The sequence below is a fragment of the Colobus angolensis genome, unplaced genomic scaffold (genome assembly GCF_000951035.1).
Source record: "Colobus angolensis palliatus isolate OR3802 unplaced genomic scaffold, Cang.pa_1.0 Scaffold145, whole genome shotgun sequence".
In the NCBI taxonomy this organism is placed as follows: domain Eukaryota; kingdom Metazoa; phylum Chordata; class Mammalia; order Primates; family Cercopithecidae; genus Colobus; species Colobus angolensis.
Window position 1 is genome coordinate 1783008 of NW_012114544.1, and position 24025 is coordinate 1807032.

Below are 24025 nucleotides of genomic sequence, written 5' to 3' on the forward strand. Positions count from 1 at the left end.
GTTCTCATTCTGTCACCCATGCTGGAATGTGGTTGTGTGATCATAGCTCACTGCGGCCTCTACATCCTCAGCTCAAGAAATCCTCCTACTTCAGCCTCCTGAGTAGTTGGAACTACAGGCATGTGCCACTGCACATGGCTAATTTTTTTTTTAATTTTTTGTAGAGATGCGGTCTCACAGTGTTGCCCAGGCTGGTCTTGAATTCTTGAACTGAAGCAGTCCTCCCATTTTGACCTCCCAAAGTGCTGGAATTACAGGCCTGAGCTACTGTACCTAGCCTAGTTTTTAAACTTTTTAAAGTTTTACTTTGTACATACTTAAAATGGGTGCTGTTAGAGAACCTACATAATAAGCATAAGTGATTAAATGATACACATGTAAATTCTTTGCCAGCGACTGGTTCGTATAGTGAATGCTCAGTAAGTAGTAGTAGTTACCATCACATGTTGAATACCCGAGTAAAGATAGAGTCAGCTGTGAGTACTGAGATTATTTATTTGCCATTAAATATGCTTCTGAATTGTCTTTGTGCAGTCACTTTATATTTAGCCTTGGGTTCACCAAGATTCTTTATTTTTTTCCCACAGGGTTAATGTTACTTATTTAACAAATAAATATCTTTCCCTCTATGTACGTATCTAATCTAACTTTGTTCAATTCTGAGCACTAGCCCAGTTAACTGAGATTATTTTCTTTTGAATCTTTATTTTTAAAAGACTGATTCTGGGTATTCTCCAAACTGATGCTAGAGGTATCCTGTTCAGAACAGCAAGGCCAAAGCATTTTACGATTTGTAATCTAGTGAAAACAACCAAGGCTATTGAAGAGCTAGCCTGCCATGCTCTAGGGCAGCTCTATATCATAAGGATAGTCCTGAATTTTAAGGGGTACACAATGAATTATATTCCCCCAAGGTTGGTCAATCCGTGGAGAATTCAGGTAGGGAGATTACAGGCCTCAAAGATTTCTTCCAGTCTCTTCCTCAGTTCTCTAGAAACTGCCTAGAATTGAAGTGGATCCCTTTTCTGGATAAGTTTTAACACCCATTCAAAAATGGTTCCAGATCATAAAGATAAGGGCACTTTAGATTCTTTTATCCTGTTCTCATTCTCATAAGTATATGTACAAATCAGTAAGTGGATTTATTCTGTCATACTCATTTGTGTGACAGCCTTACCACCATAGGTGTTGTACATCAGGATTTGGGAGTGAACCTAAGGGTTATTAGCCTCTGACAAATACTACTGAGCTCTGTTTTTCTGCTAATAAAGAGCCCTGTATTCAACTGATACCACTTTCCGTTAGTTTTTAGGTATTCAAAGCTCTTTATTTGAAATTCTTTTAAAAATGGAATGGGGTGCAATACAGTTAACACTACCTTTTTATTTTTCAGTGGAGACACACATTTTAGAAAACTTTTTCTCATGAGAAAGAGTATGTTTTAGATAGTTCATATCGCTAAATTTGTTAAAACTATGGCAATTGTTCAATAATGATACAAAGTAGGTTTATGTATTTGTATGTTTCCTTCTATAGGTTTCTTCAGTTTTTGGCGTGGCAATTTGGCAAATGTTATTAGGTATTTTCCAACACAAGCTCTAAACTTTGCATTTAAGGACAAATACAAGCAGCTATTCATGTCTGGAGTTAATAAAGAAAAACAGGTAATTATATATTTTTTTACTTTTTCCTTGCAATATAGAAATTTTCCATCCAATATAAATTTCCTATCCAATGTAAATATATTTCACTATCTCTACAATTTTCTTTAAAATGGTTAGATTTATCTTAACTGTGATGTTTTATTTGGGGGGAAGGTGCTCAAGTAGTGGGAAAAAATAATAAGTGTGTATTGTTACAAAAAATCGTAAGTCTCAAGGCAGTATTTTTTGAATAAATATTACACTTAATGTAATTTCATCTTATCACTGTTTTGCACTGGGGAAACACAGCATTTTGTCTGCTTATTTTAAGCACAGAAAGAAATCAACAAGTACGTAGTTCCTGTTACTGAGGTAATTTATATCCTGAAGAAGTAAATTATTTCTTCTTTGAGAATAAAGATATATTTAGGTGAGATTAAAGCGTATAGGAAGTCCAAACTGAGCAAAAGTGGAAAATGATAAATTTAAACTAGAGAATTCTTTTTATTGCAAGGATAATTTTTGGTTTTCTTTTTTTTTTTTGAGAGGGAGTCTCGCTCTGTCGCCCAGGCTGGAGTGCTGTGGCCGGATCTCAGCTCACTGCAAGCTCCGCCTCCCGGGTTCACGCCATTCTCCTGCCTCAGCCTCCCGGGTAGCTGGGACTACAGGCGCCGCCACCTCGCCCGGCTAGTGGTTTTTTGTAGTTTTTAGTAGAGACGGGGTTTCACCGTGTTAGCCAGGATGGTCTCGATCTCCTGACCTCGTGATCCGCCCGTCTCGGCCTCCCAAAGTGCTGGGATTACAGGCTTGAGCCACCGCGCCCGGCCAATTTTTGGTTTTCAAAGTAATTACTCCCTTGGTTACAAAACTCAATTTCAAACTTTCCTACTCATATAAACTACATGTCATTTATTCTGATTTCTATTTGTTTGGTTGTATCCAATACACTATAGTATCTACATTACTCCCGAGATCTTCCCCTCACTCTTACAAAATCTCCCTTCCCCCTCATCTTTTGTCTTTTTCTCCCTATCACTCCTCACCTCCCACTCCTGCCTCAGCCAACCAAGCTATCTTAGAAGGTTTTTTAAAAGCAAGTCTTTGTGGAACATTTCTTTGTTGCTGCTTCATTAAATTTCCTTTTATGCTCTGTATTCTCTTTTTTCACAGTTTTATTAAGTTGTTCATTGAATGCTTTGCGCTTTGGCCAGGGTAGTGGGGTGGGGTGAGGGGACGCAGGTAGAAAGGTAACCAAGAAAATTCCCTAGACTTAGAATTGGAAGGTTTAAGATTTGGATCTTATGTAGCTACATGAGGTTTTTTTACTTTTATTTTAGGTTTGGGGGTACATGTCAAGGTTTGCTTTATAGGTAAACTCGTGTCACAGGGGTTTTTTGTACAGATAATTTCATCACTCAAGTATTAGGCCTAGCACCCAATAGTTATTTTTCCTGCATCTCTCCACCCTCCCACCCCGCACCCTAAAGTAGATCCCAATGTCTGTTTTTTCCTTCTTTGTATTCATAAGTTCTCATCATTTAGCTCCCACTTATAAGTGAGAACATGTAGTATTTGGTTTTCTGTTCCTGTGTTAGTTTGCTAAGGATAATAGCCTCCAGCTCTGTTCACGTTCCCACAAAAGATATGATTTTTTTTTTATGGCTGCATAGTATTGCATGTTATATATGTACCACATTTTCTTTATCCAATCTGCCATTGATGGGCACTTAAGTTGATTACAGGTTTTTGCTATTGTGAGTAGTGCTACAATGAACATTCGCATACATGTGTCTTTATAGTAGAATGATTTATGTTACTCTGGGTATATACCCAGTAATGATACTTCTGTTTTTAGCTCTTTGAGGAATAGCTATACTGCTTTCCACAATGGTCCAACTAATTTACACTCCCAGTAACAGTATATAAGTGTTCCCTTTTCTCTACAACCTCGCCAGCATCTATTATTTTTTGACTTTTTAATAGTAGCCATTCTGACCATGAGACAGTATCACATTGTGGTTTTGATTTGCATTTTTCTGATGATCAGTGATACTGAGCCTTTTTCATATGGTTGTTGGCCATGTGTATGTCTTTTTTTAAAAAGTGTCTGTTCACGTCCTTTGCGCACTTTTTAGTGGGGTTGTTTTTCTGTTGCAAGTTTTTTTTAAGTTCCTTGTAGATGCTAGATAGTAGACCATTGTCAGTTGGCAAATATTTTCTCCCATTCTGTAGGTTGTCTGTTTACTCTGTTAATAGTTTCTTTTACTGTGCAGAAGCTCTTAAGTTTAGGTCCTATTTGTCAATTTTTGCTTTTGTTGCAGTTGCTTTTGGTGTCTTTTTCATGAAATCTTTGCCCATTCCTATGTCAAGAATGATATTGCCTGGGTTGTCTTCCATAGTTTTTTTAGTTTTGGGTTTTACATTTAAGTCTTTAATCCATCTTGAGTTGATTTTTATATATAGTGTAAGGAAGGAGTCCAACTTTAATCTTCTGTATATGGCTAGCCCACCACTATTTGTTGAATAAGGAGTCCTTTCCTCATTACTTGTTTTTGTCAGCTTTGTCAAAGATTAAATGACTGTAGGTATGCAGTTTTATTTCTGGGCTCTCTGTTCTGTTCCATTGGCCTGTGTGCCTGTTTTTGTCTTAGTACCATGCTGTTTTGGTTACTTTAGCCCAGTTCTATAGTTTGAAGTTGGGTAAAATGATACCTCTACCTTCATTCTTTTTTCTTAGGATTGCCTTGGCCATTTGGGCTCTTTTTTGGTTACATATGAATTTTTAAACGGTTTTTTCTAGTTCTGTGAAGAATGACATTGGTAATTTGATAGGAATAGCATTGAATCTGTAAATTGCTTGGCGTGGTGGTATGTTCCTGTAATCCTAGCTACTAGAGAGGCTGAGGCAGGAGAATCGCTTGAACCCAGGCGGTGGAGGTTGCAGTGAGCTGAGATCGTGCCATTGCACTCCAGCCTGGTGACAGAGCGAGACCCCATCTCAAAAAAAAAAAAAAAAAAAAAAAACTGAAAATAGAACTCCCACAGTATTCAGCAGTCCCACTACTGGGTTATATATCCAAAGGAGTTGAAATCAGCATGATGAAGAGAGATCTGCACAGTCTGCAGTCTTGTTTATTGCAGCATTATTCACGATAGCTAGGATATGGAAGCAACCTAAGTGTCCACGAGCAGATGAATAGATAAAGAAAATGTATGTATTCAGTGGAATATTATTCAGCCTTATAGAAGACAGAAATTCTGTCATTTGTGACGTGGAATAACCAACTAAGCGAAGTAAGCCATGTGCAGAAAGACAAATACTGCTATTGACTTTTGTACATCCCACTTATATATGGAATTTTAAAATGTTGATCTCACAGAAGCAAAGTAGACTGGTGGTTTCTGGGGTCGATGGAGGGTCGGGAGATGAGGAATGGGGAGATGTTGCTCAAAGGGTACAAAGTTTCATTTAGACAGGAGGAATAAGTTTTAGGGCTCTGTTGTATACCATGAGACTGTAGTTAATAATAATGTATATTTCAAAATTGCTAAAAGAGTAGATTTTAAATGTTCTCACAATAAAAATTTAAGTATGCGACATACGTGTTAATTAGCTTGGCACTCAACAATATAAATATATATCAAAATTCCACATTGTACCCCATAAATATATACAATTGTCAACTAAAAAAATTTTTAAGTCATTGATACTTTTAGCCATTGTACCTAAAAAATTTTTAAGTCATTGATACAACACAGTAAGATATCACTAAATACCTACAATAATGACAACACCAAATTGGTCACAGTGCAGAGAAACCAAATCACTCTTACATTGCTGATGGAATGTGAAATGACATTGCCACTCTGGAAAAAAGTATGGCGATTTCTTAGAAACTAACATGCACCCACCATAGGATGCATGTTTACACTTTTGGGTGGGAATTTATCCTGGAGAAATGAAAATTTATGTTTATACAAAAACCAGTGTACACAATGTTCAATAGCAGCTTTTCTTGCAATAGGCAAAATCTAGAAACAACTCAGATGTCCTTCAGTAGGCAGATGGTTAAACTATGATAAATCACATCACGGGATATTACTCAGCAATAGAAAGGAAGAAAATTTTAAAATAATAGATTCGGGGGATACATGCACGTTTGTTACATGGGCATATTGTGTAGTGCTGGGGTTTGGGCATCTGTTGAACCCATCAACCAAATAGTCAACATACTACCCAACAGGTAGCTTTTTAACCCTTCCCCCCTTTCCTCCCTACTTTTAGAGTTGCCAGTGTCTATTGTTTCCACCTTTATGTCCACGTATACCCCTTGTTTAGCTCCCACTTACAAGTGAGAACATGCAGTATTTGATTTTCTGTTTCTGCATTAATTCACTTACGATAATGTCCTGTAGCTTCATCCATGTTGCTGCCAAGGACATTATTTCATTCTTTTTTTAAAGCTGCATGGTATTCCATGGTGTATATATACCACATTTATTTTCTTTATCCAGTCATCCATTGATGGGCACTTAGGTTGATTCTATGACTTTGTTATTGTGATTCGTGCTAAGATAAACATACAAGTTCAGCTGTCTTTTTGATACAACAGTTTCTCTTCCTTTGCATAGATAGCCAGTAATAGGATTGCATAGTAGTTCTATTTTTAGTTCTTTGAGATATCTCCATACTGTTTTCCATGGGGGTTGAACTAGTTTACAATCCCACCAACGATGTATAAGCATTCCCTTTTTTGCACATGACTGACATCTATTATTTTATGACCTTTTAATAGCCTTTTTGACTAGTGTGAGATGGTATCTCATTGTGCTTTTAATATGCATTTATCTGATGATTACTGTATTAGTCCATTTTCATGCTGCTGATAAAGACATACCTGAGACTGGGAAGAAAAAGAGATGTAATTGGATTTGCAATTCCACATGGTTATGGAGGCCTCAGAATCATGGCAGGTGGTGAAAGGCACTTTTTAACGTGATGGTGGCAAGAGAAAAATGAGGAGGAAGCAAAAGTGGAAACCCCTGATAAACCCATTAGATCTCATGAGACTTATCTACTATCATGAGAATAGCACAGGAAAGACTGACCCCCATGATTCAGTTACCTCCCCTGGGTCTTTCCCACAACATGTGGGAATTCTGGGAGATAGAATTCGAGATTTCAGTGAGGACACAGCCAAACCATATCAGTTAATGATGTTGAACATTTTTTCATATGTTTGTTGACCAGTTGTATGTCATCTTTTGAGAAATGTCTGTTCATGTCCTTTGCCCATTTTTTAATGGAGCTATTTGGTTTCTTTCAGGTTGATTTATTTAAGTTCCTTATAGATTCTGGATATTAATCCTTTGTCAGGTGAATAGTTTGTACATATTTTCTCCCATTCTGCATATTGTCTGTTTCCTCCATTGAATGTTGTGCAGAAGCTCTTTAAGTCCCATTTGTCAGTTTTTGTTTTTGTTGCATTTGCCTTTGAGGTCTAAGTCATCAGTTCTTTGCCACGGCCAATGTTTAGAATTTTTCCTAGGTTTTTGTCTAGGATGTTTTTAGTTTGAGGTCTTACATTTAATTTTAGTCTTTAATTCATCTTGAATTAATATTTGTATATGGTGAAGGGTAGGGACCCAGTTTCATTCTTCTGCATATGGCTAGCCATTTTTCCCAGCACCATTTGTTGAATAGGGTGTCCTTTTCTCATTGTTTATTATTGTCAACTTTGTCAAAGATCAGTTGATTGTAGGTGTGTGGCCTTGTTTCTGGGTTCTTTATTCAGTCCATTGGTCTATGTGTCTGTTTTTGTACCAGCACCATGCTGTTTTGGGTACTATAGCCTTGTAGTGTAGTTTGATGTCAGGTAATGTGATGCCTATGGATTTGTTCTTTTTGCTTGGGATTCCTTTGGCAATCCAGTCTCTTTTTTTGGTTCCATGTGAATTTTAGAATGCTTTTTTCTAATTCTTTGAAAACTGATGTTGGTAATTTGATAGGAATTCTGTTGAATCTGTAATTGCTTTGGGCAGTATGGTCATTTTAATGATACTGATTCTTCCAGTACATGAGCATGAAATGTTTCTCCATTTGTTTGTGTCATGTATGATTTCTTCCATCAATGTTTTGTAGTTCTCCTTGTAGGGATTTTTCACCTCCTTGGTGAAATGTATTCCTATGTATTTTTGTGTGTGTGTGTGTGGCTACTATAAATGGGATTGAGTTCTTGATTTGAGTCTCATCTTGAATGCTATTGGTGTGTAGAAATGCTACTGACTTTTGTACATTGATTCTGTATCTGGAAACTTTACTGAAGTCATTTATCAGGTCTAGAGGTATATTTAGGGTTTGGGAGGTATATCTAGAGTTTTCTTGGTTAAGTTACTCATGTAATTTAACTTCCCCTTTTCCTATTTGGATGCCTTTTATTTCTTTCTCTTGCCTGATTGCTCTGGCTATGACTTTCATCACTATGTTGAATAGAAATGGTGAGAGTGGACATTTTTGTCTAGGAACAAACTTTTGATAGGGCAAATATTGTATGATTCTACTTAAGTACTTAGTATAGACAAATTCATAGCGACAGAAGGCAGATTATAAATTAACAGGTGGTTAACCTCTGTTAAACTACTGAGAGGGGAGATGGGGAGTTAGTGTTTAATGAGTTACAGAGTTCTGTTTAGGATGATGAAAAAATTCTGGAAGTAGTGACAATGTTTAAACAACATTGCAGACATACTTAATGCCATTGAATTGTACACTTAAAATAGTTAAAATGGTAAATCTTGTGTATATTTTATCAGTATACAAAAAAGGAACAAACTTTTGATATGTGCACCAACTTTGGGTTTTAAGGTAGGAAAACCCAATCTCAAAGGTTATATGCTGTCTGATTGCTTTTATATAACATTCTTGAAATGATGAAATTATAGTGATGGAAAAAAGAATACTGTTTGCCAGAGGGGAGAAAAGTGGCTGTGATTTTAAGAGTGGCATGAGGGATCCTTCTCATGGAACTGTTGACCAATTTGAACATGTGACAAAACTGTGTATAACTGAATAAACACACAACTAAGTACATGTTAAACTGACAAAATCTGAATAGGGTAGGCCTCATCATGTCCATTTCTTGTACTACAGATATGCTGGTACACTGGGGATAATTCGTTGAATGATTTATAGTCTCTTGGTATATTACTCCTTATAATACATGTGAATCCAAAATTATCTCAAAATAAAGTTTTTTAAAAAATGGTAAGAGAAGTATGTGCCTACTATATGTTGTTTCACTGAATTTTCATTTCACTCTTTGAGGTAGTTATTTTTACCCAAAAGGTACAGATAAGGAGTGTAGGACTCAGAGCTTAAAGCATTTGCTCCGCTAGTTTGTTCCAATCTAACTCCCAAATTCACCTGAGGCGACTAGAATGGATGAGCCTCAGCTGGGCCTGGGCATAAACTGTTCGTCAGCCACGCATTAGCAGCTTTCAGCACAACCCTCAATGAGGAAGACTAGAGCTGCTCCCAGCTCTCTTCCCTGTCCAGACAAGTTGTTTTAAACAACTTTGGTCTCAGGGCATTTGTTGTTTGATGCATCATTGAGTCTTTTCACACAGTATTTGTCAACAATTAAAAATAAATAGGATTATTTTTCCTCAGAACTCTCAGACTTTCATCATCTTCTCCCTTCCTGAGTCTTTTCACACAGTATTTGTCAACAATTAAAAATAAATAGGATTATTTTTCCTCAGAACTCTCAGACTTTCATCATCTTCTCCCTTCCTGATTCTTCTCTGTGCCTCTTCTTTTAACAATATAGTATGCTGGGCGTGGTGGCTCACACCTGTAATCCCAGCACTTTGGGAGGCCGAGGAGGGCAGATCACAAGGTCAGGAGATCAAGACCATCCTGGCTAACACGGTGAAACCCCGTCTCTACTAAAAATGCAAAAAATTAGCCAGGCATGGTGACGGGCGCCTGTAGTCCCAGCTACTCGGGAGGCTGAGGCAGGAGAGTGTCATGAACCCGGGAGCTTGCAGTGTGCGCAGATTGCACCACTACACTCCAACCTGGGGGGAAGAAAAAAAAACACCAATATAGTAATACTTTAAATTACTAACTTACAACAACCAAAACTCATTTATACTTATATACATACTACCTCTTATGGGTCTGTTTTATTTTCAATCTTACTTGTGGAGGGACAGGTTTTGTTACATAAATGCAGGATCATCACTCAGCATGGGCAGATTCTTACTGCCTTTCTCCCTCTATTTCTATCCTTCTTACCATCACTACATAGATTGGCCATACTGTTTATACATGTTGTGCCTGCCCCTGTCGTTTTTTCATAGCTCCCACTTTCTCTATTGGAAGTGTCCTGGTTTGAATGATAAAGTACACGATTATCCACACCAAAAATCATTGATCTACCTTCTTTCTCATCAAGAAAGATAAACAGATTAAGTAGAACTTAAGGTCTACTTTATAAATCTTTATGCCACATATCTTGTTTGGTCGATGTGCTTGGTTTTCAGAAGCAGAGATTGACTCAGATTACCTCAGGAAAAAGAGGATTTATTGTAATGATACAGTGGCACTTGAATTTCAACTACAGGCACCTCTATGGACCAAACTATACTCTCATCTTTCGCTCCCAAGACACCTGGTCTTTCTCTCTAATTACCTGCTTTTCGTGTGTATGTTTGCTCTGTTTTCTCGTTATTGCCTACTTTTTTTACTTACTGATATTTTCTTATTCCTTTACACTCAATATTTGCATCATAGTAATCCTTTTTGGCCTTTCTAAAGTCAGAAGTTCTTAACCTGGGATCCATGAATGCTTCCAGAATCCCCCACACTCTAAAAATGTATGTTTATACATGTGTAATTTTTCTTAGGAGAGGATCTATAGCTTTAAACAGTCTCCAAAAAGTCTAAGACATTAACTTTTCCTTTTCTGTCCTTATTGATAACTAGTATTGAATCTTTAAAGTTCAGTTCCCAAGAAAGAGGCCCAGCTCGTCTTTTTCTACCAGGTTACCAATCATCTACTACACTGTGGATTAACTACTCTTGTGTCAGATGCAATCTCCTGATCTAATTATTTCTGTGTGATGAGACATGCTGCCTATACAATAAAACTGATGAGTGTTGCTTAAAAAGATCCATGGGAGTCTGGGAAGAGTAAGTGGCATTACCAGTATACTTAATTAAACAAATATTTATTTAATATACATCTCTGGGCAAGACCTCATGACTTGCTCTGTGAAATAAACAGAGGAATTAAGAATCTTGGCCTCAAACAAATGGAAACAACCCAGATGTTCATCAGCTGATGAGTAGACAATGTTCCTAAAATAGAATATTATTTGGCAATAAAAAGGAATGAAGTATTAATACATACTGCTACATGGATGAACCTTGAAAACATTATGCTAAATGAAGGAAACCAGTCACAAAAGAGTGTGTCTTGTGTGATTCCATTTATATGAAATGTCCAAGTAAGCAAATAATTAGAGACAGAAAGTAATTTAATGGTTGCCTAGGACTGAGGGAGGTAGGGAGGAAGTGGAGTGACTTATAACAGGCCTGGGGTTTCTTTTTGGTGTGATGAAAATATTCTAAACTGTGGTGATGGTTGCACAACTCTGTGAATATAGTAACGATTGTATGCTTTACATAGGTGAATTTTATGATGTGTGAATTATACTTAGTAAAGCTGTTAAGGGAAAATAATGCTGACCTCAAGAAATTTATAGTGTGGGCTGGGCGTGGTGGCTCACACCTGTAATCCCAGCACTTTGGGAAGCCTAGGTGGGTGGATCACGATATCAGGAGATGGAGACCATCCTGGCTAACACGGTGAAACCCTGTCTCTACTAAAAATATGTATATATAAAATTAGCCAGGTGTGGTGGCAGGCACCTGTAATCTCAGCTACTCGGGAGGCTGAGGCAGAAGAATGGTGTGAACCTGGGAGTCAGAGCTTGCAGTGAGCCGAGATCATGCCACTGCACTCCAGCCTGGGTGACAGATCAAAAGTCTATCTCAAAAAAAATTAAAAGAAAAAAAGGAAATTTATAGTCTGTAGGAGTATAAATGTACACAAATAATTATAAATTGAAAGTAGAAAACGGTTGTAAGTGCTATTTAAAAAATAAGAGTCTCTGCAGTGAGCCGAGATTGCCCCACTGTACTCCAGCCTGGGCAACAGAGCAAGACTCCATCTCAAAAAAAAAAGAGTCTATAACATGTTAATACGTTTTACGTATTGGTCATGGGATTCAACTTTAATTCTCTGACAGAGATGCAGTATTTATGGGAAAAAGATATGATCATATACAGTTTCAATAGATGGGTTGGAGATCAGATATTTCATGAGAGAAGTGGAACTTGAATTACAGCATGAAGCAATAACTATTTTTTTGTTTAAAAAAGGAAGGGCATTCCAGGACTAGAGAACATTGAGAATTGCAAAGCTGTCTGACACTTTATTGTTAGAAATAAAAGCCAGAAAATAAAGCAAGAAATTGAGCGTGACTAGAATATTATTCACTTTAATGTATTTAATGCTTGCAGTGGCCTCATATCCTGGATTTTTCATAACAGCTCCAATTCAGATACTCCTTTCTTCTCCCGTAAGCACTAGATGTTGAAAAGCATCTTGCTGACCCTGGGGAGGGCACATTTTAAATGTGGATCAAAAATAATTATACTTCTTCAATAGCTCATGTGAACTAGTAGACCAGTGAGGCCAACTTAAATTCCATGCAACTACATTATGATTGATGTCTGCCAATTTCCATGTTGTCATTTGAACATAATTAAATATATATTTTTGAGCTATTCAAATTTAATTCTATTTAAATTACAAAGTGAAGCTGGGGCATTATGAAATATTTTAGGTTGGTGCAAAAAGTAATTGCAGTTTTTTGCCATACTACTATTTACTGTACCCTTCCCAGTAAAAGGGCACAACTAAAGCCTCCATATGTGCCTGACATTATAATCATAGCAAGCACTATTATTAAGAATGTATGTAGCTGTTAATAAAAAAGAGTATGCAGTGTGAAGAGTTGATTATGTGACCTATTTTGCTAATTTGGGCTGCTTTGCTGGAGAACATTAAAATACCCTGGAATTTCAGTGTGTCAGCGTCCAAACTGTGTCTTCCAGACTGCGTGAAACAAAGGCTACGTGGCTGAGAAGAGAAAATATTTTGGATAGCATGGTATGCATTATTATAGATGTTTACTTTATAAAAGTAGCTTATAAATCTGTTGTTTTAACATTTATAAAAACAAGAATTTACCAGGTATCTTAAACAGTTAGATTCTGTGGTTTAATAATCACTTTTAAATTAATATGTTTCAGTTCTGGAGGTGGTTTTTGGCAAACCTGGCTTCTGGTGGAGCTGCTGGAGCAACATCCTTATGTGTAGTATATCCTCTAGATTTTGCCCGAACCCGATTAGGTGTCGATATTGGAAAAGGTATGAGATTTTTAGAAATACTAACTATTCCCTTCTTTGCATTTGGAACCATGTGTTATTTATTATCATTAATTGTGCTATGATAGTGTTACCAGATAAAGTCTACAAACTTTATTCTCAACCATATGGTAGAGTCATAGGGCCCAAAGTATATTACTTGCTGCTTTTCCCTTAAAAAAGGGAAGGAGGGAAAGCCTGTTGTAACCAAAAAGTGAGCGTTAAAAACTGCTTATAACTTAGTCCCATTTTTCTTCCTAGAAAGCCCTTCCTAGATTTTTTTCCATGCAGTTAGTCCTCAGCTATAGCTCCTTTCTAGGTTAGATGCGCAAATCTCATCCTAGGGAGTCCCTTTGCCTCTATCCTTACTTAAATATCACATCTTCCCTTTTTTGTTATTACACCCTTTTTTTTTGGAAGAGTATGTTATTTGGCAACTTTTTGAGAAAGAGTGAAAAAAATAAAATAACCTCTTACATATCTAAAAAAAATTATTTGTCTTACCCTCTCAAAAAGGGTAAGACATATATAAAAGTCTGAGTTTAGAATTATTTTCCTTCACAATTATGAAAAATTACCCTGACTTCTAGTTTCTAATGTTGCTCTTAAGATACCAATTTGCTTACCCTGGATCCTTTAGTATATGTTTTTTCTTTTTAGTTTCTTTCTATCCCTGATGATCTTATATTTCACAGTAAAATATCTTTATGTGAGTCTTTTTTCAGTGTTCGAGTGTTTGCAGAGATCACACAACTGCCCAGTTAAATCTGGAACCTTGTGTTCAGTTCTGTGGGTGGCAGCACAGTCAGTCATTTGGCTGCTCAGGGTGAGGTTGTGAATATTGAGCATCTCCCTGCTCCTTTGCTTTCATCCTGGAAGTAGTAGTTAGTTCCTCTGATTTCTAAGTCTTTCTGAGGTTATTGTGATCAAATGGCTTGCTTCCCAACAATATCTTCCTCTGTAAGAAAATAAGTTCAGCTTTTTCTGCTCTGTTTAGTGAGTTACCACTCCTCCCTATTCTCTCCATCTGGCAAAATTTTGTGGATTTCATTCTGTCATGTTCTCTTCTTGGCCTATCTGGCTTTAAACCTGTTTTATTTCGTTATTGTTAATGTAACAGAGTTTCTTCAGGGTACAGAGATACATTCAACAAATATTGAGTGCCTTCTGGATTACAGGGTGCCTGCAGATACAGGGTGTGTGTGAGTGTGTATATGTATATATATGCACACATATTCACACCCCACCCCCCATATAAGACATAGAGCTCACGCCTCGTGTACCTAAGAGTCTAGTGGAGGATACAAGTAATAATAAATGAATAAATGACTAAAATATATTGTCACTTAATGATAAATGCTAGGGAAAAAAGTTAGAAGAGAGTGATACCAATTTTAAATAAGTGATCAGAAAATGTCTCAGAAGGGGTGACAATTTGAGCAAAAATAAAAATGTGAGTTTCATCTATTTAACTGGAAGTTGAAATTTTACTTTTATTAATAAGAGGGTAAAATAACTCAATATTATCTTGCTTTAAGTCCCATAGTTTTGTTTTCTCTTTCAAATCAGGAGGATTTAGTTTATTTTTAGAAGATTGTGTTGTACTTTTATAATAGTTTTAAAATATTGTCAAGGAATTCTTGGTCAAGGGAAAAGAAAAATAAAACCAAAAAATACTAGAAAAATATGACCCCTTCATGTGAAATGTTAACTATCTTAAACTATGCTTACAAGTTTTTAGCTTTATCTTTTTGCTTTTCAACAGTCCCAGAGTTTTTCATTTCTTTTTTTTTTGAGGCAGAGTCTCGTTCTGTCACCCAGGCTGGAGTACAGTGGCATGATCTCAGCTCACTACAGCCTCTGCCTCCCAGGTTCAAGCAGTTCTTCTGCCTCAGCCTCTGGGTAGGGATTACAGGTGCCCACCACCACACTCAGCTAATTTTTGTATTTTTAGTTGAGACAGGGTTTCACCACCTTGGCCAGGCTGGTCTTGAACTCCTGACCTCGTGATCCACCCACCTCGGCCTCCCAAAGGGCTGGGATTACAGATGTGAGCCACAGTGCCCTGTCGAGTTTTTCATTTCTAAGTGTTTCTTTGTTTTGTTTTGTTTTGTTTTAATAGAGACAGGGTCTTACTCTGTTGCCTAGGCTGGAATACAATCATAGCTCAGTGAAACCTCCAACTCCTAGTCTCAAGTGATCCACCTGCCTCAGCCTCCTGGCTAACATTTTTTTATTTTTTGTAGTGGCAGGGTCTCACTATGTTGCCCAGGCTGGTCTTGAACTCCTGGCCTCAAGCAGTCCTTCTGCCTTGGCCTCCCAAAGTGCTGGAATTACAGGCGTGAACCATCTCACCTGGCCCATTTCAAATTATTTTCTGAACCTCAATTAGTAACTTCTGGTAACTAATAAAATGCTTTAAGGTAGGTTGTTTGAAGTAAATTGTTTTCATGAGAGATTAATATTTTCCATAATTTCTTTTGAGATATTACTTGAAATCTTGATTATCTGTAAAAGAATGGGAGGATTTTGATTTGTGCCTTCTTTGTTAGATTTATAAGTGGGAATTTCAGACCATTTAGATCTGTGAAGGTTTATTTTGATTAAAGTGTTTATTGGATATATAATGTTGCTAATAAATTTTAAATGGCTTTATTTTAGGTCCTGAAGAGCGACAATTCAAGGGTTTAGGTGACTGTATTATGAAAATAGCAAAATCAGATGGAATTGCTGGTTTATACCAAGGGTTTGGTGTTTCAGTACAGGGCATCATTGTGTACCGAGCCTCTTATTTTGGAGCTTATGACACAGTTAAGGTAATCTGGGGACTTTAACTTGGACATATTACATATATGGTTTCCATTTATTTAATTAGTAATGTTTTCAGCAGATATGTTACTTTTAATTATAAAAATAAAAATCAGTGATGAAATACGAGAGACATGAAATTCTGCTTAATCATGATTTTGCCATAACCTAATTAAATTATAACTGTAGTGTGGATCTGACTTTACTTATAAAGCATGTATCTAAGTTTTTGAGATGTTTTCACTATACATCACACTGCAAATGAAAAAATGCTAATTAAGCTTATATCATCATCAAATCATTGGTATATGGAAAGGCATCTTCTAGCAGTTTTTCTGATTTCATGTTAACCATATCACTTTTTATATGCAAATAATCAAATGTTGTCATTTTGAGAAGTAGGCAAAGCAAATTAACTAAATAAATGCTACTGTAGCTTGGTTATCTCCTGGATATTGTTAGATTCTGTGTTGTATTCTCCAGGTTGTTCTGCAATTTACCTTTTCATTTCAGATTTTAAGAACACTTCCATGTGGTAGGAAGAAGAAAAATTGTAATAATAGCTACCAATTTTTAGCTATTACTTAGTTCTAGGAATCTTTTTTAAGTACTTTACGTCTTAAATCTCAGAAATCACCAGTAAAGAACTTATTCATGTAACCAAAACACTACCTGTTCCCCAAAAACCTATTGAAATAAAAAAAAAAACAAGAAAATAAAGATACTTCTAGTTGTTTAAAATAAATAATAAAAAAATAAAATCCCCCCTTTGTTTAAAGATAAATAGCCTAGGAATTGCTAAGTAAATAGCCTAGAAATGGTAAGTAATTTACTTGTTAAAGGCAAGCAAAAAAACCCATATTCTTAATGCCTACATTATAATGCTTCCAAAAGGAAGTAATGAAATCTGGACAGATCAGTTTTTAGTGTATTTTTTAGACTGCTATGTTAATGGAAATTACAGGATCTCATACATTTATTTAATCACAAAAAATGTTATGTGCATACTCTGTCTCTAGTTTTCTTTGTTATCACCTGCAGTAGTGAAATTTAGGAACGTTTCTCCACTAGCTTAAAGTTTTAAAGCTGCTCATCAAATATGTGTTGATGATTAAAGCAAGCATTTTTTTCACTTTTTTTAACCCCACAAGGAAGAGCCATGGAAGAACTTCTTTGTTGTCAATGTCTGCTATCTTCCCTAGTTTTATGTGCATTAATAACAAATTCTTATCATGGCAAATATGCTTTATATTTTTGAAATATACTTTTGAAATGTAGTCATGTGTGGCAGTCCACTTTTTATTGATCTGCCACTATTAAATCTAGCTTTTTTATTGCATTTTAAGTATAACTGGACCCTCTTTCATATATTTATAAAAATTATCCTTTAACTTAACGAATGTAAGATATTTTAGAAATTTGGATAGTTACTTGGTACATTTTTCTTTTCTAGGGTTTATTACCAAAGCCAAAGAAAACTCCATTTCTTGTCTCCTTTTTCATTGCTCAAGTTGTGACTACATGCTCTGGAATACTTTCTTATCCCTTTGACACAGTTAGAAGACGTATGATGATGCAGGTATTTTATGTTATTGTTTCTAAGCTTAGTTGAGTTTTTAATATCTCTGATATTTGGGTATAATCAAATTTAAGTGAAATTTTGGCTGAAAGGCATAGATCATTTGTTTTACTTAGCTAAAATAAATACTTGATGTATTCTGTCTTATATTCTTTCCTATCCTAAAATAACCATCAGCCAGCAAAGCTTCTTCCTCACCTACATCAAAACAGAAATGCCTACTATTCCTGTAGCATATATTGCTTGGAAGGTAGAGGGTTATGGCAGAAATTGGATGAGTATGTCTATCTTAACTGATATACTAGATTAAGTAGAATGAGCCCAGTCATGAGCCATTGAAATATTTCATTGTTTATTGTAATATATTTTTAAGAAAGTAAATAATTTTGAACTCCAAGGACAAAAACTTGTTTGTAATGGTTTATGTTCTAAATATAAATCCCTAAACCAAATTTTTGATGAATTTGATCTCTATTGTTATTACCAGTTGACCATCCCAAATCTGAAAATCCTAAATGCAGAACACCCCAAAATTCAAAATGTTTTGAGCACCAACATGATGCTCAAGGGAAATGCCCATTGGAGCTTTTCAGATTTCAGATGCTCAGCTGGTAAGTATACAAAGCAAATATTTCAAAATCTGAAAAAATTCAAAAAACTTCTAGTTCCAAGCATTTCAGATAAGGGATAACAACCTGTACTTATTGCATTCATTCATTCAGCAAATATTTGCATGCTTTATCTATGCTACGCTCTGGTGAAAGAAAAAGACAGAATCTGCACCCAAATTCATAGTCTAATATTGAAGACAACAGTTAATGGTTTAAATACAAATGTGTGTAGTTTCCAGGAATACACAGAGGAGGGTTGCCCAAATGCTTAAAATGATCAGACGTGGTCTTTTAGAGAGCTAAATCTCAGTGAGTAGGCTTACTTCAGTCAGTGAGAGAACATTCTAAGCATAGGGGGAAAATCGTACATAGAAATATGGCTTGAGAAGTAGTTCAGTATAGCCAGGTCATAAGTTTTATGAGGGCAAGTGAAAATAGTGAGGTCAGAAAACTAGAATAGTAATATAGTGCTTATTATATGCTTTATTCTGTCCTAAGAATTCTATACTTTTACTCATTAAATTCTCAAAACACTGAGGTGTAGTTACTATCATTACCCTCATTTTTATTGACTACAGAATGGTCCTGGAAGGACCAGTAGGCAATCTGGCAGGATAAAACTAACCTGTTACTTCTTTTCAGGATAATACTTAGAGTTATTCCATTTACGTCTGTGTTTCTTCTCTTTCTATAGTTATCTCTAATTTAACACATTGAGAAACTTTTTAAAATAGAAAATTAGTATGCATGTAGACTGTGGATTGGGTCAATGGTATTAAATTTCCTGAATTTGATAACTGTACTTTGGATATGTAAGAAAATATCCTAATATTTAGAAAATATGCACTCGAGCCTAATATTTAGAAAATATGCACTCATGCCTGTAATCCCGACACTTTGGGAGGCCAAGGTGGGCGGATCATGAGGTCAGGAGATTAAGACTATCCTGGCTAATGTGGTGAAACCTCGTCTTCTATTAAAAATGCAAAAAATTAGCTGGGCGCGGTGGCAGGCGCCTGTAGTCCCAGCTACTCCGGAGGCTGAGGCAGGAGAATGGTGTGAACCAGGAGGCGGAGCTTGCAGTGAGCTGAGATGGCACCACTGCACTCCAGGCTGGGCAACAGAGTGAGACTCCGTCTCAAAAAAAAGAAAAGAAAAAAAAAATGCACTTGAGTGTAAGGATAAAAAGGGCATGATGTCTTCAACCTAATCTCACAATAGTACAGAGAAAAAAAGTGGGAATATGATGTCTTATATATGTGTGTCTGTATTAGTTTGCTAGGGCTAGTATCATCCCCAAAAGTGGTTTGCTTAAACAACAAATTTATTTTCTCACAGTTCTGAAGGCTACAAGTCTGAGATCAAGATGTCAGCAGACTTGGTTTCCTCTGAAGACCTCTCTCCTTGTCTTATAAATGGCTATCTTCTTCCTGTGTTTTCACAGGGTTCTTCCTCCTCTTTTCCTTTTTTTCCTCCTCTGTTCCTCCTTTTTTTTTTTTTTTTTTTTTGGAGATGGAATCTCTGTCGCCGAGTCTGGAGTGCAGTGGTGCAATCTTGGCTCACTGCAACCTCCGCCTCCCAGGTTCTAGCAGTTCTCCTGCCTCAGCCACCCGAGTAGATGAGATTACAGGCACACACTGCCACACCTGCCTAATTCTTTGTATTTTAGTAGAGACAGGGGTTCACCATGTTGCCCAGGCTGGTCTCGAACTCCTGAGCTCAGGCCAGTCCACCCACCTTGGCCTCCCAAAGTGCTTAGGATTACAGGCCTGAACCACCATGTCTGGCCTGTTCCCCTTTTTATAAGTACAGTCATATTGGCTTAGGGTTCACTCATGTGATCTCATTTAATTCTAATTACCTTTAAAGACCCTATCTCCAAATACAGTCACATTCTGAGGTACTGGGGGTTATTAGGACTTCAATATATGATTTTAACAATTCAGCCTATAACAGTACTACTTAATTTTTGTATTTTCATTTTATATCCCACAACTTTGTTAACCCTAATACAAACACGAATGTGTATGTACATACCTTCCAAGTTTTTATATACATGAACAGGCATATAATCTGCAACTAATATCAGGGTTTTCTTCCTTCCTTATCAATTCTTACACCTTTTATTTCTCTTTCTTGCCTTTCTGTACTCACTGAGACCCCGGATTCAGTGTTATATTTACAAAGTAGTAACTGGCAACCTTATCTTGTTCCTAATCGTACAGAAAATGACTTCAGTGTTACATAATTTAATATTAACTGTGGGGATTTTTTGTTATTATCCTTTATCATGTAATGACAGTTCCTTTCTGTTCCTGGATTACAATAGTTTTTAATTATGAATGGCAGTCATATTCTTTCTCTATCTGCTGAGATGATTAAACCTTTTTTTCTTTTAATATGTTTACATATTGTGTTAAATTAATCTGTTTTCTAGAGCTAAATCTTGTATGCCTGGGATAAACCCAGTTTGTAAGTATTGTATTCTGTAGCCCTTGCTAGATTTGATTGCTGGGTTTTGTTCAGGATTTTTGCATTCATGTTTCAATGACACTGGCTTGTATTTTTCCTTCTTGTATTGCTCTAGTTTGACTTCGGTAGCAAGGCTGTGAGAGCCTCATAAAATACGTTGTGGAGTCATCCCACTTTTTCTCTTCACTAGAATAATTTCTGTAAGATTGGAATTAAATGTTCATTGAATGTTTAGCAGAACTTACATGTAAAGCCGTTTGGACATGTGGTTTTCCTTATGAGAAGATTTTCAACAACTGATTGAATTTTTAACAACTGTAGTATTCCAGTTCTTTTGTACACTGTTGGTAAATTATACTTTTCTAGGAATTCATCCATTTCTTATGACTTAAAAATAATTGTCATGACGTTTTTATGATATCATCTTGCTCTTAAATTTCTGGATCATCTGCATTTTTGTTACTGTTGCCATTTCTGATAATCTTGGGGCATTTTCTCCTCAAACAATATTTCCAAACTTTGTCAGCAAAGTATTTCAAAGACCTAACTTTGGACTTTTTTTGTGTTGTTGTGTGTGTTTTCTATTTCCATTGTTTCTGCCAGTTATTTTCTTGTTTTTACTTTCTTTAGCTTTATACTTTGTCTAAAAATGTTTAGGTTGCTCATTAACTTTCAGCCTTTTCTAATATTTCAAGGTCATTAATTTCCTTATAAATTACCACTCAAGCTGCATCTTAAAAATTTAGGTAAGGAGTTTTGCAGTTATCATTTGGTTTTCATTGTTTTCTAAGAATAAATGTTTTTCTTAACATCCCAACGTATGATTTCTTTTTATTCTTTTTTTTTTTTTTTTAGACAAGGTCTTACCCTGTCACCCAGGCTAGAGTGCAATGATGTGATCATGGCTCACTGCAACCTTGACTTCCCAGGATCAGATGATCCTCCCACTTCAGCCTCCCAGATAGCTGGGACCACAGGCATGTGCCAGCACACCCAGCTAATTTTTTGTATTTTTTGTTGAGATGGCATTTTGCCCCCATATTGCCCAGGGTGGTCTCAAACTCTTGGGCTGAAGCGATCTTCCTGCCTCGGCCTCCCAAAGTGCTGAGATTACAGGCATAAGCCACCATGCCTAGCCCATATGGCATTTTTCTATTTTGCTATTGATTTCTCAGTTGATTGCAGTGTGGTGAGAGGATAAATCATAGTCTATGGGATGACATCCTTTGACATTTGTTACGCCTAATGTATGGTCAGTTTTCAAGTGTGCCTGAAAAGTATGAATGTTCTCTAACCACTAGGGACAGTAGTCATATATGCCTGTTAACACCGTGCTACTCAACACAGTGTTTATCTTATCCATCCTTAGTGCTAATAGAAGACTATCTTAAGATAAAAGATATTCAGATAATGGAAAACCCTTTGTCTTTCTTTATATAGAGTGGTGAGGCTAAACGGCAATATAAAGGAACCTTAGACTGCTTTGTGAAGATATACCAACATGAAGGAATCAATTCCTTTTTTCGTGGCGCTTTCTCCAATGTGCTTCGTGGTACAGGGGGTGCTTTGGTGTTGGTATTATATGATAAAATTAAAGAATTCTTTCATATCGATATTGGTGGTAGGTAATTGGGAGAGTAAATTAAGAAATACATGGATTTAACTTGTTAAACATACAAATTACATAGCTGCCATTTGCATACATTTTGATAGTGTGTTGTTATTGTCTGTATTTTGTTAAAGTGCTAGTTCTGCAATAAAGCATATATTTTTTCAAGGATTTAAATACTAAAAATCAGATAAATGTGGATTTTCTTCCCACTTAGACTCAAACACATTTTAGTGTGATATTTCATTTATTATAGGTAGTATATTTTGTTAGTTTAAAATTCTTTTTATGATTAAAAATTAAACGTATAATGCTGAAATCTAAGAAATGAAAGTATCCTCTTTTAAATTGCCATTCATTTAGTATACCTGTTTTCCCATCTTTTAAAGTCATATGCTATGACATATTTCTTAAAAGCTTATCAATAGATGTCATCATATCTCTAGGCACAAATAAACTTTGTTCTATATCTCTTCTAAGACAGCTGTTATTACTGTGTACAATATTTATAGTATCAGCCTTTGATTATAGATGTGATCATTTAAAGACTTTAGTGACATTATAAAACTGAAACTGGAAAATAAAAATGGCTTATGTGCTAATGTTTATCTTTAAAATAAATAAAATCTTGCTAGTGTGAATATATCTTAGAACAAAAAATATCCTCTTGAAAATTAGTTTGTATATTTTGTTGACAATAAAGGAAGTTTAAAACTGTTATAATCTTTTCTTCCCTGACTCTGACTTTATTAGTAAGCAGACTATAGCAAAATTTTTGTCAGAACTGGCTTAACTAAAGAGAAAGGTATTTCTCAATGGGTAGATATAAACAGCATTCCAAGGTTTTGTACAGGAGTTTGTCTTGTTTTTCAGAGCTGTTGTAGAATACAGTATGTTTGAAATCCCCAAGTTTTTAACGTTCTAATGAGTAAAGGGATGTTAAGCTAGTGGGGATAAACTATAGACAGATTTTGTGAGGCTGTGAATGGGCAAACTGGGGTGGGTGAACTTCCTCATGCACAGGGACAGTGTATTTCAAGGACAATAATACAGACCACACTTTTAAATATATTGGTGTTATCACTCAAGAGGAAAAAAAACATCAAACTCTAAACATCATTTCTTGCAGTGGTCAACATAACGGAGTTATAGGAACAAAACAGAAAATATTTTCCTTTCCTTCTACACTATCAAATGGTTCAAAGAAAGATGGTTAAAATAACCAAATATGAGGAATAGTTTCCCATATAAAGAGTAAGATAATATAAAAGTTTTCAATTTGTACAGAGGCATGCATAGAGGAAAAAAGGCTCGAAACTCTAAATTGGCATGGATAGAGGGCAAACAGGAATTTAATCGCTAAATTGCTAGATAAAATGCTATTCTTTGAAGCCTAAAAGATGTATAGTTAAAACAAAAAGTAAAAATATTACTTAGTAGCCTGGACAGAGCTAAAACTGTATAAACTAAATTAAACTGTTATTAATGAGAGATAGTTTATAGTGAGCAAAATCATAACGTGATTATATAAGGAAATTATTTTTTAAAATCAACATTGGAAAATGAATAAAAATATATTTAAAATATGTACAATTTTTATCTTAAATGACTAGTGCTGCATCTTTTTTTTTTTCTGTAGAAGACAGCTGGAGTACTGCATCTTTTACAGTGTCTTATTAGATAGGATTTTTAATTTCTTGCCCTAAAACTATCTCCCCAAATAATACCTAAAATTCCATACTCAGAGCTTCATTCTCTTAATTCATTAAAATACACCCTCCATAAAACAAGATGACCTTTTA

General features: G+C 35.9%; 1 protein-coding gene across 2 annotated transcripts in view; it reads left to right on the forward strand.

The window, feature by feature from the left end:
* Positions 1-22946, forward strand: part of SLC25A31 (solute carrier family 25 (mitochondrial carrier; adenine nucleotide translocator), member 31) — a 35273-nt gene extending 12327 nt beyond the window's left edge. The window contains exons 2-7 of one of the 2 annotated variants that reach the window (XM_011935593.1): positions 1537-1664; positions 13030-13147; positions 15806-15960; positions 17406-17531; positions 21310-21360; positions 22055-22144. In XM_011935593.1, coding sequence (XP_011790983.1) covers positions 1537-1664; positions 13030-13147; positions 15806-15960; positions 17406-17531; positions 21310-21360 — 578 coding nt within the window. In that variant the 3' untranslated portion in view covers positions 22055-22144. Of the gene's footprint in view, positions 1-1536; positions 1665-13029; positions 13148-15805; positions 15961-17405; positions 17532-21309; positions 21361-22054 lie in introns of both variants that reach the window. The other variant, XM_011935592.1, reaches the window with a different exon arrangement.
* Positions 22947-24025: the final 1079 nt, after the last annotated feature.